General features: G+C 35.0%; 1 protein-coding gene across 2 annotated transcripts in view; it reads left to right on the top strand.

The window, feature by feature from the left end:
• Positions 1–12,907, top strand: part of RAB3GAP1 (RAB3 GTPase activating protein catalytic subunit 1) — a 109,380-nt gene that overhangs the window by 62,196 nt on the left and 34,277 nt on the right. For both annotated transcript variants that reach the window (XM_008695850.2, XM_008695851.2), the window contains 8 exons: positions 1,594–1,662; positions 3,364–3,437; positions 6,242–6,334; positions 6,788–6,957; positions 8,795–8,884; positions 10,436–10,608; positions 11,833–11,887; positions 12,128–12,487. In XM_008695850.2, coding sequence (XP_008694072.1) covers positions 1,594–1,662; positions 3,364–3,437; positions 6,242–6,334; positions 6,788–6,957; positions 8,795–8,884; positions 10,436–10,608; positions 11,833–11,887; positions 12,128–12,487 — 1,084 coding nt within the window. The remainder of the gene's footprint in view (positions 1–1,593; positions 1,663–3,363; positions 3,438–6,241; positions 6,335–6,787; positions 6,958–8,794; positions 8,885–10,435; positions 10,609–11,832; positions 11,888–12,127; positions 12,488–12,907) is intronic.

Raw genomic sequence — 12,907 nt, 5'->3', positions numbered from 1 at the left:
AGGGAAAAGGCACGTAGGGTGAGGTCCAGAGCCAACCAAAGACCAGCTTCCTTTCCCAGTGTAGTCACTCAGGACACACTTAATTCTTCCAGCAATGAATCGTGACAACATGTGTGAAAGGCTGTCTACCAGGGAAACCCATTAGAGGATCAGCGCATGGTGTGTTTCTGAGGCTGTTGACTTAGGCACTCTCTCCATGTACCAGAAGGAAAGCAGGTGTTCAGTATAAACCCTGTTGTTTGCACCAGTAGTTTAGGCACAGCGAGCCACTCCTGTCAGGGAATGATAGGAAGCCTCAGAAATCCAAATTCTCAGATTGTAAGCCAAGGGTGAACCTTGCAGCTTGTCCTTTTTTAAGTATCAGGCCTGTTATGGTAACTCTCCTTTGCCCGGTATGTTTATATATTTTATAAATATATGTCATCCTCTATATGTTTTGTGGCTTTCTTTATTTTACATGAATACTTTTTGAAACTTAAAATTTATCTGTATTAAGAGATTAGTGACGTGTGGATCATATCTGGCCAGTAGCCTGTTTGTGTATTGCTTATATTTTTTAGGGTTTTAAAAGAAAAAAACAAGAATATAACAGGGATTACATGGTCCGAAAAGCTTAGAATATTTGCTATGTGGTGCTTTGTAGAAAATGTTTGCTAACCTCTGATCTATAACATGATTTTTTTCAAAATTGAGATTTAATTAATGTACCATAAAATTCACCATATAAGGTGTACAATTTGGTGGTTTTTTTTTTTTTTTAAAGATTTTATTTATTTATTCGACAGAGATAGAGACAGCCAGCGAGAGAGGGAACACAAGCAGGGGAAGTGGGAGAGGAAGAAGCAGGCTCATAGCAGAAGAGCCTGATGTGGGGCTCGATCCCAGATCGCCAGGATCACGCCCTGAGCCGAAGGCAGACGCTTAACCGCTGTGCCACCCAGGCGCCCCGACAATTCGGTGGTTTTTAGTGTTTCCAAAGTTGTGCTATCATCATCTTTCTAATTCCCACAGCACTTTCATCATCCCAAAAAGAAACCATTCACCTCTTAGCTGTCATCCCCTTGATCTCCCCAGGCCCTCCAGCTCTAGGCAAATACTAATCTACCTTTTTTCCTTATGGATTTGCCTAGTCCAGATATTGCATATGAATTGTGTTATGCAGTATGTGGCCTTTTGTGTCCGACTTCTTTCACTTAGCAAAATGTTTTTGAGGTTCATCTGTATTGTAGCATGGTCAGTATTTCATTGCTTTTTATTGATGTAGAATATGCCATTATATGGCTAATACCACATTTTATTTATCCATTGATCAGCTGATAGATATTGGAGTTATTTATACTTTGGGGCTCTTAGGTATAGTGTGTGTTTTTAATGTTTGCAAGACATTAACTTCATATAGGTGTGCTACCATTTGTTAATAAACTAGTCATCTCCTGTTTTACTATATTATAAATAGCACCACTTTTAATATACTTGTATGTACATTTCTGGTTGTTTACTTAGAATACATTTCTAGAAGTAGAATTGCTGAGTCAGAGGATATACATACAACATTAAAGCTTTTGGATATATTTTATGTTTTGTTTATTTTAGTGAACTCCATTTAGCAACTACATGGCCTCACCTGACTGAAGGTATCGTTGTGGATAATGATGTTTATTCGTAAGTATGTTAAGGGTAGTATATTGAGATTCAAACATTTCAGTAGAATAAATTAACTGCCAAGTGGTTAGTAACTTTCCTTTTTCTTTCTTATCAGTTTCTGGTTAGGTTGGTTGATTTTTTACTTTTAAAGGTCACTTTTTGGGCTGATCAGATATGTGTTAGAGATATATTTTAAGCTGTTGACCTTGGGGATGTGGTCTTTGGTTCAGGGATGATGAACAGGCTCTCCTTTTTTAAGTTTTTATTTTAATTCCAGTTAGCTAACATATAATGTTACATTAGTTCTAAGTGGTACACACTTCCATACATGACCCTGTGCTTATCACAAGTGCACTCCTTAATTTCCATCACCTGTTTAACCCATCCCCACTACCCTGAACAATCTCAGTCTTACTTTGCTTTAGCAAAGATGTCTGTAAGTAGGGATACAGTACATAATTCTGTTGAACTTAGCTAGAGAGAAGCATTTCATGAAATACTTTGAAGAGGTGATGGTCATTAGAATGTGTGGAAGTAATATTTGAACATTAAATGTCATAAATAATGAAATGTCCCAGTCATATACTCCTGTGCAATGGAAACAACTCAAAAATTATAGCAGATATTATCTAGGAGGAATGTGGAGAAAGAGGAACATGATTTTAGTACCTTTTCATGCATGAGGCAGAACAATGAGAAGTAGGACACTTTTGTTGTAATTAAAATAAATGGGTTGTATTTGCTGATGATAAAAGTAACATGAGCTTTCTTAATCAGAAAATAAATGGGTTGTATTTGTTGATGATAAAAGTAACATGAGTTTTCTTAATCAGATAGTTTAGATGGGTATAAAGAAAAAAATAAGGACTACATACGATCCTGTGACATAAAAAATAGCCAGTTAACATTTTGGGGTGTATACTTTTTTTTTTAAATTGAGATGTAATTGGCATGTAACATTATATTAGTTTCACATGTACAGCATAATGATTCAGTATTTTTAGGGGAATGTATCTTTTTAAAATTTAGATTTATATATTTGCTTTATTTAGTATGTATCTTTACATATTTTATGCCAATAAAGATCTGTATTGTTATTTTTAAAATTTCTGCGTAACCCATTAAGTGGATGTATAATAATCTACATAATTGAGAAAATAGGGCACATTTGATCTTGTGCAAATTTTTGTAGTCTCCGTTTTTACTCTTAGTGCTATAAAAAAACTGATTAAGATCATTGTGCATACTTGTTTGTTTCTCATTTCTTTTTTATTATTTCTTTTCTTTTTTAAATAATATTTTTAATTATATTATGTTAGTCACCATACAGTACATCCCTAGTTTTTGATGTAAAGTTCCATGATTCATTACTTGCATATAGCACCCAGTGCACTTTTTTATTATTTCTTAAATTAATGTTTTATTAGATTATCAGTGTACATTGTTCAGAATAATTTTTATATTCTGTGTTTTGATTTTTCTGTTTTGATTGTGGTTTTTCTTTTTGTGCTTGTTTGTCTACAAACTTTGATTTCTTAAGATTCTGGGTTTTTTAAAAAACTTGTCCAAATGGCCTTATCATCTGAATAACAGTGAGTTTAAGGAGGCAAAATGGATTGCTTGTCCTGTTATATAATTAGTTAGACTGCACTTTGATAAATTAACGGGTTGCAGATTGTCATAGTTAGGATCTTATGTCCATTTCGTTTTGTATTTTAGTGATTTGGATCCTATTCAGGCTCCCCATTGGTCTGTTAGAGTTCGAAAAGCTGAGAACCCTCAATGTTTGCTGGGTAAGACATGCTTATGTTCCTTTCCTGAAATTGTGTTCCTTCCCAACCAATCTGCCCATCTTCCAGATTAGGGAGACTGAATGTATTCGTTATGCTATATTTCACCTATCAAAAGGATACATTTTTGTTTTTTTTTACATTTGTGATCTTCTCAGTTAATACCATTAAAAAAGAAATCTTTGCCAACAGCAAAGCAAGTCTTGAATAGCACTAGCAGGATTTCTTTCTTGTCTTTTAGTTTTAACCAGTCTACCCTCAGAATTCTCACATATTTTCTCATGATCTGAGTTTTATTCTTCTAAGGCTTTTTATGTCACTCCCTTTTTTTCTTCTTGTGGCAGGTTGCATCTTCCAGTCTTGTTAGTGCAGTACTTTCTGCCTTTTGCCATCCTCTGGATCTGTGGTACATGAGGGAAGAACGCTCTTGTTGACAGTCTTTAGAGCCCTTCTGTAAAGTTGTTCCACATCTGCAAACCTATTTTCTGATAGAGGGAAAGAAGTGTAAAGGATCAAGTGAAATATCATAAATAGAAATATTTGGAAAAATGTTGATTTGCCTTTGAGATAATATTATATCCCATATCTGGCACTTTTTTTTTTTTTATCATTTTTGTAGATGTGTCTCTTTCATGAAGTCTCCTCAATGTGTCCTTCCATCTTTTTCTCTCATATTTACTACATATGAAGATATTTCATTTCTGTTTTCGTATCAGCCACCTTCACTCCATATAACCTGATATTAAATTACCATTCAGCTAATGGAGTTACTAAATATTTACTGATGACAGTAATGATGCATTTCTCTAAAGTATTATTTTCTTGAGTTCTTTAAAATTCATCGTATGCTGTTCATTAAATGCTAATTAGCACTTGCCGTTTTTGCTAACTACATAATGGTGAATACAAAGATGTATAAGGTGAATTTCCTGCCACTGGTGAATTTGTCTTGGGGTATTAGGGAGACAGTAGAGAGTTTTAGAATTGGTTAGACCTTACTCTAAATCCTAGGTCTGCCAGTTTGAACAAGTTTTGTTAATTTCTTCAAGTCTCAGTAAAATAGAGACAATAGTATATGCATAGAGTTATTGAGAGGATCAAGTAAGATTGTGTGTGTTTGTGTATCGCATTTAATACAGTGCCTTTTGTATAGTAAATGCTCAATAAATAGTTTCTCTTGTTTGATCATTGGATTATTAAATTTATTTACTAAATTGTTTCCTAGTTCCTTATTGTTTCTCATCCACTGACTGCTGTGATAATTGCAGAGGACCTTAGAATTTAAAGTATTCTCATTTTAAGTTATTGTTCCATGATCCCACCCTATCTCTTTGACTTTATATGTTTATATGATGGGATTAAAGAATTATGTAGTCATGTATAATTAACTATGTATGTTGTAGTTATATATAGAGTCATATAGTTTATATGATTGAATTATAGGATTATCTTACTTTTCTGAAGAAGTCCAGAAAATGTTCTAGATTTATTCAGAACTAGTTGATGAATTCTAAAACTTAGATGTACTTGCTATCTTGTATTGTCTAATAGTTTTAGTACTGATGGTTCCTGGTAAACTTTAATTTCTTTGTACAAACATTTCATTGCAGCTCTTCAGAAGATATCAAACCTTTTTCCCCTTATAATAATGGCAGGAAGTGTACCATTAATATGCAGCTGAAGCTAAAATAACTTTATGCTACATGACTTCTTAATCCTCTAGAAACATACCTTCAGAATTTTTCTTTTTTTTTTTTAAATGGAGAAAACAATTAGATTTAGCCAGCTGGACTCAGTTTATTGGCAACATCCAAAGCTTCATAGTCAGGAGCCAGTCGAACAAATGCCTTCGCTCCATCAGGGTTGATCAAGGTGTTGACCTTGGCCACATCAGTGTCCTAGAGCTTCTTCAGCCTGTTCGATCTGGTGCTTGTTGGCCTTGACATCCACAATGAAAACAAGTGTGTTGTTGTCTTCCTTTTTCTTCATGGCTGACTCAGTAGTTGGGGAACTTGATGATGGCATAGTGATCAAGCTTGTTTCTTTTGGGGGTGCTCTTTTGGATATTTGGGCTGCCTTTGGAGATGCAGTGTCTTGGATCATCAGAATGTTAGGTGACATGTAGATCTTCTTTTTTTTTTTTTTTGTGACTGTGGACACCTTTCAGCACTGCTTATTTGGCCTTCAAAGCTTTTGCTTTGGCTTTGGCTTTGGGAGGGGCAAGGGCTTCCTTTTGGCCTTTGGCACCATCTTTGTGAAAGGACCAGAATTTCTTTTTAATTTTAATTTTTTTAGTGGACCCAGAATTCTAGAAGGGTGGCAGTTAAGGTGGCACTATGTGCATATAGTAATATTCTTATTACTTCTACAACTCATTGAGAACGGATATTATTTGTCTTCTTCAGGCACATAGTAAGTGCTTAATATTACTAGGTACAGTTACTTTTCATTCTAGAAGGCGTTCCAAGGAAAAACTTTTTTAATATCCTGGGACATGGAGAGAAGGGAAGAACAAGGCAACCTTTGAAACAGGATTAATTTTTGTCTTGGGTGGAAAAACTGAATGGTTTCTTTTTCTACCGTATCTTTCTTACAGCTGTTGTGAAAAGACATGTACTTTATTTATTTATTTATTTTTAAAATAATAATATTTTTTTATTATATTATGTTAGTCACCATACAGTACATGCCTAGTTTTCGATGTAAAGTTCCATGATTCATTACTTGCGTAAAGACATGTACTTTAATTTGTAGGACTGATTTCTTTTAGTTAAGTGTCAAAAATGAGTAACATTTTTTCTATGTAGGTGATTTTGTCACTGAATTCTTTAAAATTTGCCGTCGAAAGGAGTCAACTGATGAGATTCTTGGACGATCCACATTTGAGGAAGAAGGGAGAGGTGACCTACTTTCTTTTTTTTTAATTTACTTCCAAACATCTAACCCTTTTTCTTTGGCATTTTTCCAGTAACTTTTCATCTGTTTTCACATTTGAATTGAGTTGGAAAAACAAGTTTTGTGGACTGGACTACTACCATTTCTTTCCAGGCTATCCCCTGAGCTTAAAAATTAAGCACATTTAATAAGTTCTTTCTACCAAAAATGTAAGATATTTTGAAAAGCAGAGTTTTAGGGGTTTATTTGTAAGCTTCTGGAGAGAAATAATTTGTGTTATACCTTTGTCATTATGAATGCATATAAAGCTGAGTATGTGTCTTAAAATTTTATAGTTCTGAGACCATATACCAGTGAAAAGGGTGACTAAAATATTTTATACAATCTACAGTTTACTCATCACTTTAACTTGCTAAGGTTGGTGATATAATTTCTGTTCATTTCTATTCTTTTTATAGAAATTGCTGATATAACTCATGCTTTGTCAAAGTTGACAGAGCCAGCACCGGTTCCAATTCATAAATTATCAGTTTCAAATATGGTACACACTGCAAAGAAGAAAATACGAAAACACAGAGGTGTAGAAGAGTCACCACTGAATAATGATGTCCTCAATACTATTCTTTTGGTAACTAAATGTAGTATCTATGTATGTCTGTATGCATACTCATTTATTCATTATCTTTCCAGTCCCTTCTATGTGGCAAGAACTGGACTGGGAATATAAAACGAGTAAAACAAAGTCTCCATATTCAGAGAACTCCCACTAGTTTAACGGGAAGAAGGAAAGTAAACCGTAGTTACAGTACCATGTTGCATAGGAGAAGTCTGGCAAAGTGGCTGTGAGAACACAGCAGAGAATGCGTTTGTCTCTATCTAGGCAGTGGGAATCAGGGAATGTGTCATAAAGAGGGGCACTTGAGTTGCTTCTTGAAAGAAGGTTTGGAAATAGGAACAGTGCTGAAACACCGAGCTTCATCTTGCAGTTTAATATTATTTTAAGGTCAACATCAGAATTGGGTTTTTGAATCCTTCCTTTCACCAAAGTCTAGGGAAAGCTTTATAGTAAGTACTAGAAGGAAAAGTGTCTCGTAGGTATAGAATTGTGGAACAGACCCAGCCTCGGAACCACACACACCAGGGTTAATCCTGACTTACTATATCATTTTGAATAAGTCATTTAATACCAGTTTTGTCTTCTATCAATTAGGCTAATAAAACCCTGTTAGATTGTTTGGAGGATGGAAGGACCATCTGTTACACTACTTGACATATAATAGGCCTCTGGTAAATGATAGCTGTTCTTACTATAATTGTAGGTGTAATCATATTTCTGGCAGTTTGTGCATTAAGACAATCTTGGGAACAAACTTTGAGTAGTGCAATGAAAAGGATACTGGACTTGGAAACTTAATGTTAATCTCATTCCAGCCATTAATTTGAATAAGACTCTTAGCAGATTTTCAGCTTGTATATCTGTAAGAAGTAGGCAGTAATATTTACTTTCCACAGTGGTTTTAGGTTAAGGTATTGTTTGTAAATGTACCTAGTAGTGGGGGGTGGTACAGAGTAGTTCCTCTAAGTTTAAAAAAGTCTCCTGAGCATGTTCTGTAATATGTGGTATAGTATGCATAGTAAAAGACTGACTGACTGCACAAGTCAGCAGTACAAGAGAACACTTGGGAAGAACAGTGATAAAAGGACTGAAAATAAATTTCTGCAGAGAAGGCCCCTTCTTTTTTTTTTGGCATGGAGCCAAATGCAGGGCCTGAACCCACAACCCTGAGATCAAGACCTGGGCTGAGATCAAGAGACACATGCTTAACCGACTGAGCCACCCAGCTGCCCTGGGAAAGGTTCCTTCTAAAGAATATATCCTTAGAGATTTTATTCTAGTTATCATATGCACTGAATTTTTTTTTTTTTTTTAACCATTCCTACACACGTAAACAGAAACCACATGGAAAAGATGAACTGGTCATTCATTACAGGTTTAGACTGTTTCCCACTTTCTAGGGGTATCTTGGAAAGTTATGGTCTTAAATATCATATTCTTAATATTTCATATATGAAAACTTGTGGACTATATAACTTCATAGAGCCTCATGAATATATGCATATTTAAAATTTTTTTCCTAGGTTTTGTCTAATACTATTTAAGGAATTTAACGATCGTGGATCATAGTGAAGAGATTTTGGTTTTGCATTGTGTAGTCTACAAACCCAGGTGGTTTTAAGAAACATCCCTGGTTTCTAAAATTGGTTTATCACTGAAATTCTGTATTTTCAAAGAAAAACAAAATGTTTGATATAGTGTAGAACCCACTGGCCAGTACAATAAGCACATTTCCATTGTTTTAGTAGCAAAACCACTAAAAAATAAAGTAGTGTTTATATGAGTTACTAATATCAACTAAGTATGAAATTTGGTTGAAATGTGGTTATTTTTTTTTCTTCTCCCCAAGTTCTTATTCCCTGATGCTGCTTCTGAGAAACCATTAGATGGAAGTTCTTCCACAGACAGCAATAATCCTGTATCAGAGAGTGAAGATTATGTAAGTTGTACTTTTATATTAAAATATTTAAAGTGCATTGAATTTCTAAGGGATTGCTATATTGCTAGTTTAGTAGTATAAGGATCTTTTTGTTTTTGAACTTAATTTTTAAAAAAATATTTATTTATTTGAGAGAAAGCAGGCTCACACTCATGTGACCAGGGTGGGGGGAGATGGAGAGAGCCTCCTCCAGCAGTCTCCCTGCTGAGCATGGAGCCCAATGGAGGGCTCCATCCCAGGGTCCCGAGGTCATGACCTGAGTGAAAATCAAGAGTTGCCCACTTTGGGACGCCTGGCTGGCTCAGTCTGTTAAGCATCTGCTTTTGGCTCAGGTCATGATCCCAGGGTCCTGGGATCGAGCTCCATGTCGGGCTCCCTGCTCAGTGGGGAGCCTGCTTTTCCCTCTGCTTCTGCCCCTTCCCCCTGCCTGTGTATGTTCTCTCTCTCTCTCTCTCTCTCTCACTCTCAAAAGAAAAAAAAGTTGGTCACTTTATGGACTGAACCACCCCAGGTGCCCCAGGGATCTTTTTATTTTAAAAATTACCTTAGGAAAGCTTTAGTAGAGATCATGGCCTCCACTCAGATTATGATACACTGGCCATACATATGTATTTTGTGTAGCAAGAACTTTTCTGGAAATGGTGAAAAAATAAGTATATTGTGCATGACTTTAGGATTTCCCTCATTTTAGACTTCTTATAAAATTATCAAATTGATGTTTTGCAATAGATTCCTCTCTGGATTTCAAAACCAGACAGTGAGTGGAAGACTTTAATGAAATAAAATGTGTAAAATGAAGCAAAATTTTTATGTGTTCCTTATCCAGGTCTTTAATAAATTGAGAAATGAGATGTTTAAATGACAGGCAGAGAGATAAATCAAACTGTTTTCAGTAGGTACTTTTGGGAAGTAGATTTCATGAAATGAGAAAAGCAGAGGCTTTATGTTTTCAATGTATACAGTTCTGATTTTATGTTTCTGATTTTGATAAAAAATATACTCATTTATAATTAAAAGATTTTTAAGGGGCTCCTGGGTGGCTCAGTTGGTTAAGCATCTGCCTTCCACTCAGGTCATGATCCTGGGGTTCTGGGGTGGAGCCCCACGTCCGGCTTCCTGCTCAGCGGGGAGTGTGCGTCTCCCTCCCCTGTGCCCGCCCCCCCCCTCATGTTCACATGTGCGCGCGTGCGCGCGCGCTCTCTCTCTCTCTCTCTCTCATGTTCTCTTTCTCAAATAAATAAATAAATAAAATCTTAAAAAGATTTTAAAAACATATTTGGAATTCATCTTGAAGATTCCACAGAAGAAATTGAAAGTTGTGACTTTAACTTTTCTGAACTGTAGTGTCAGTCTTTTGATCCTTGCAGAAATTTTGAAAACATGGGACTGCCTAAGAACAATTTAGGCAGTAATATATTAAGCATTTGATAAAAGGTAGTTTGGCAGGATAGGTTAATTTTAGTATTAAAATCTCTCCCCATACAGTTTTTGGTTATACCTGCAAATATGTTGTTAACAAATTTTGCTTTGTTTCTATTTTGTTAAATTCAGAATCTCTACAATCAGTTCAAATCTGCACCATCTGACAGTTTAACATACAAATTGGCTTTGTGTCTTTGTATGATCAATTTCTACCATGGAGGATTGAAAGGAGTGGCACACCTCTGGCAGGAATTTGTTCTTGAAATGCGTTTCAGATGGGAAAACAACTTTCTGATTCCAGGGTAAGAATTTCAATTTTTGTTTGTGTATGTAGGTTTTTTGTTTGTTAGCATAATTAGTCTTTTGATCCATTAATTCTTCTCTTCTAGGAAATCCACCCTAAGAAAGTGGTAAGAAACTTTGGACGTGATTTATACTTAAAGGTGTTCATTGTAGCAAATTTATAATGGGAAAAAAGGTGAAGCAACCTAAGTACCAAACATAAAAGAATGGTGTAAACCATGATATATGTCTACAGTGGAAAGTTATGAATCTATTACAAGTTTGTTTTTTTTCCCCAAGAGTTTCTAATAACAGAAAATGATCATAATATTTGTAGTAAAGTAGAATATGGTGTTTTGTATACCAAGTGCTTTCAGTTTTGCTGATCTATATTTATAGAAATATAATTGGGAAGAAATAAAGCCAAATGTTAACAGTTTTTCCCAGGTGTGAAATTATGTTTTTATTTTGTCCTTTATACATTTGTGTATTTTCTGAGTCTTCTGTAGTGAACATAAGTTTTTATAGTTGAAGAAAAAAACATTTTTAGAGTTCGTAAGTTCAGATACTCAATATTACCTGAAATTTTTTTGTGGAATTTATGTTGACGTTTCACTTAATAAGTAGAAAACTTTAGTTACCATATATTTCAATAATGCATGGATTACATGCTCATCCAAATATGCTAAAGCAGAATTAGGATATGAGTAATATAAATTGGTGATTAAGCCAAAAGTCTAAACTTCTATTTCATTTGCCAGTCCCTGCTTAGCTGGATTATCTCTTGGCTGATTTTGGGGAACTTAGTGGTTTAGAACTAGAGGCAGTTCAGGCTCCTCTTGGCAAAAGAGATATGGAAATCAGTGTTTTTTTTATATTGAGAATCCACTATAATAATTGAAAACTGAATATGTAATCTAAGCTGTTTTGTATGGTGTGAAATACTGTCTGCTAGTTACTCCCTGGGGTGGATTTAGAGACATTTTTTCATTATAAGTTTCTATTAACTTGAGAGCTATTACTGGTTTTCTGTTATGCTTTGAAAAATATATTTGCTGTGGTGTACTAGGAGGATAAAATAAATTTTGATTTTTTAGTCTTATTTGCTCCATCTTAGTTATCTTACCTGTTAAAATCTAGTTTTGATTTCTTATCAAATGGCTAAAATTTATAGTAGCATAAGAAATTTATATACCTGAAGCCATTTTACTAAAACTAACTTTTCCCACTGCTTTATTGGATAGATTGGCAAGTGGACCCCCAGATCTAAGATGTTGTTTACTGCATCAGAAACTACAGGTAAAGATTTCCCAATGCAGTATCTAAATATGGTCTTAATTTAATTGGAGTTTATTCTAATACTAAATGTAATAGTGGATTATAGGCTATGCTCATTGGCTGCTGTAGGTTACTTGTAGTCACTGTTACAACAGGGTCCAGGGAAGGGGTGGAGAAGGCAAATTAAATATTGAAGAATTGGATAGATTTTTATTTTACTGTAACTAATTTAAATATAATTGTTATTTCTGTTTTCTTAAGATGTTAAATTGTTGTATTGAAAGAAAGAAGGCCCGTGATGAGGGGAGAAAGACAAATACCTCAGATATGTATCCAGGGGATGCTGGAAAAGCTGGAGACCAGCTGGGGCCAGATAATCTAAAAGATATGGATAAGGAAAAGGGAGAGGTAGGAAAATCTTGGGATTCTTGGAGTGACAGTGAAGAAGAATTTTTTGAATGCCTAAGTGATACTGAAGAACTTAAGGGAAACGGACAAGAGAGTGGCAAGAAAGGAGGACCTAAGGAGATGACAAGCTTAAAACCGGAAGGACGACTATATCAGCATGGAAAACTCACCCTGCTGCATAACGGAGAACCTCTCTACATTCCAGTGACCCAGGTAGGGTATGGACTGGCTCTTTAAGTTTTAATTGTTTTAATTGTTTTGTTTATATCTTCATCCTAGTAGGAAATGTTTGCTTTGTATAGGAGCAATTCTTTAAACAATCTATGGTCAAAGGTCTAAGATTTCAAATCTAAATAAACTATTGGGGCTTTCAGGTATTATTTCTGAAATTGAGAAATGTTTTGAAGTTAAGGTAGATAGTAGTTCATCATGGTTAAGGTGATCTGTTATTTCTTAAAATGAGTCGTGTGTACACAGGTGTTTAAGAAAAAATCCAAAAATAAAGAACAAAAGTAAAAATCCTTTAATTTATATGATTAGTTTTATCTGTTCAAAAACACAGTTCAAAGCCACTTCACACCATTAGGAAGTAGAACAGCAGCAACTCAACACCTATGGAAGAGCAATAGTTTT

The sequence above is a fragment of the Ursus maritimus genome, unplaced genomic scaffold (genome assembly GCF_017311325.1).
Source record: "Ursus maritimus isolate PB19 unplaced genomic scaffold, ASM1731132v1 scaffold_1, whole genome shotgun sequence".
NCBI classification, from domain to species: Eukaryota; Metazoa; Chordata; class Mammalia; order Carnivora; family Ursidae; genus Ursus; species Ursus maritimus.
Note: the sequence above shows the minus strand (reverse complement) of the source record. Positions and strands in the feature narration are given on the sequence as shown.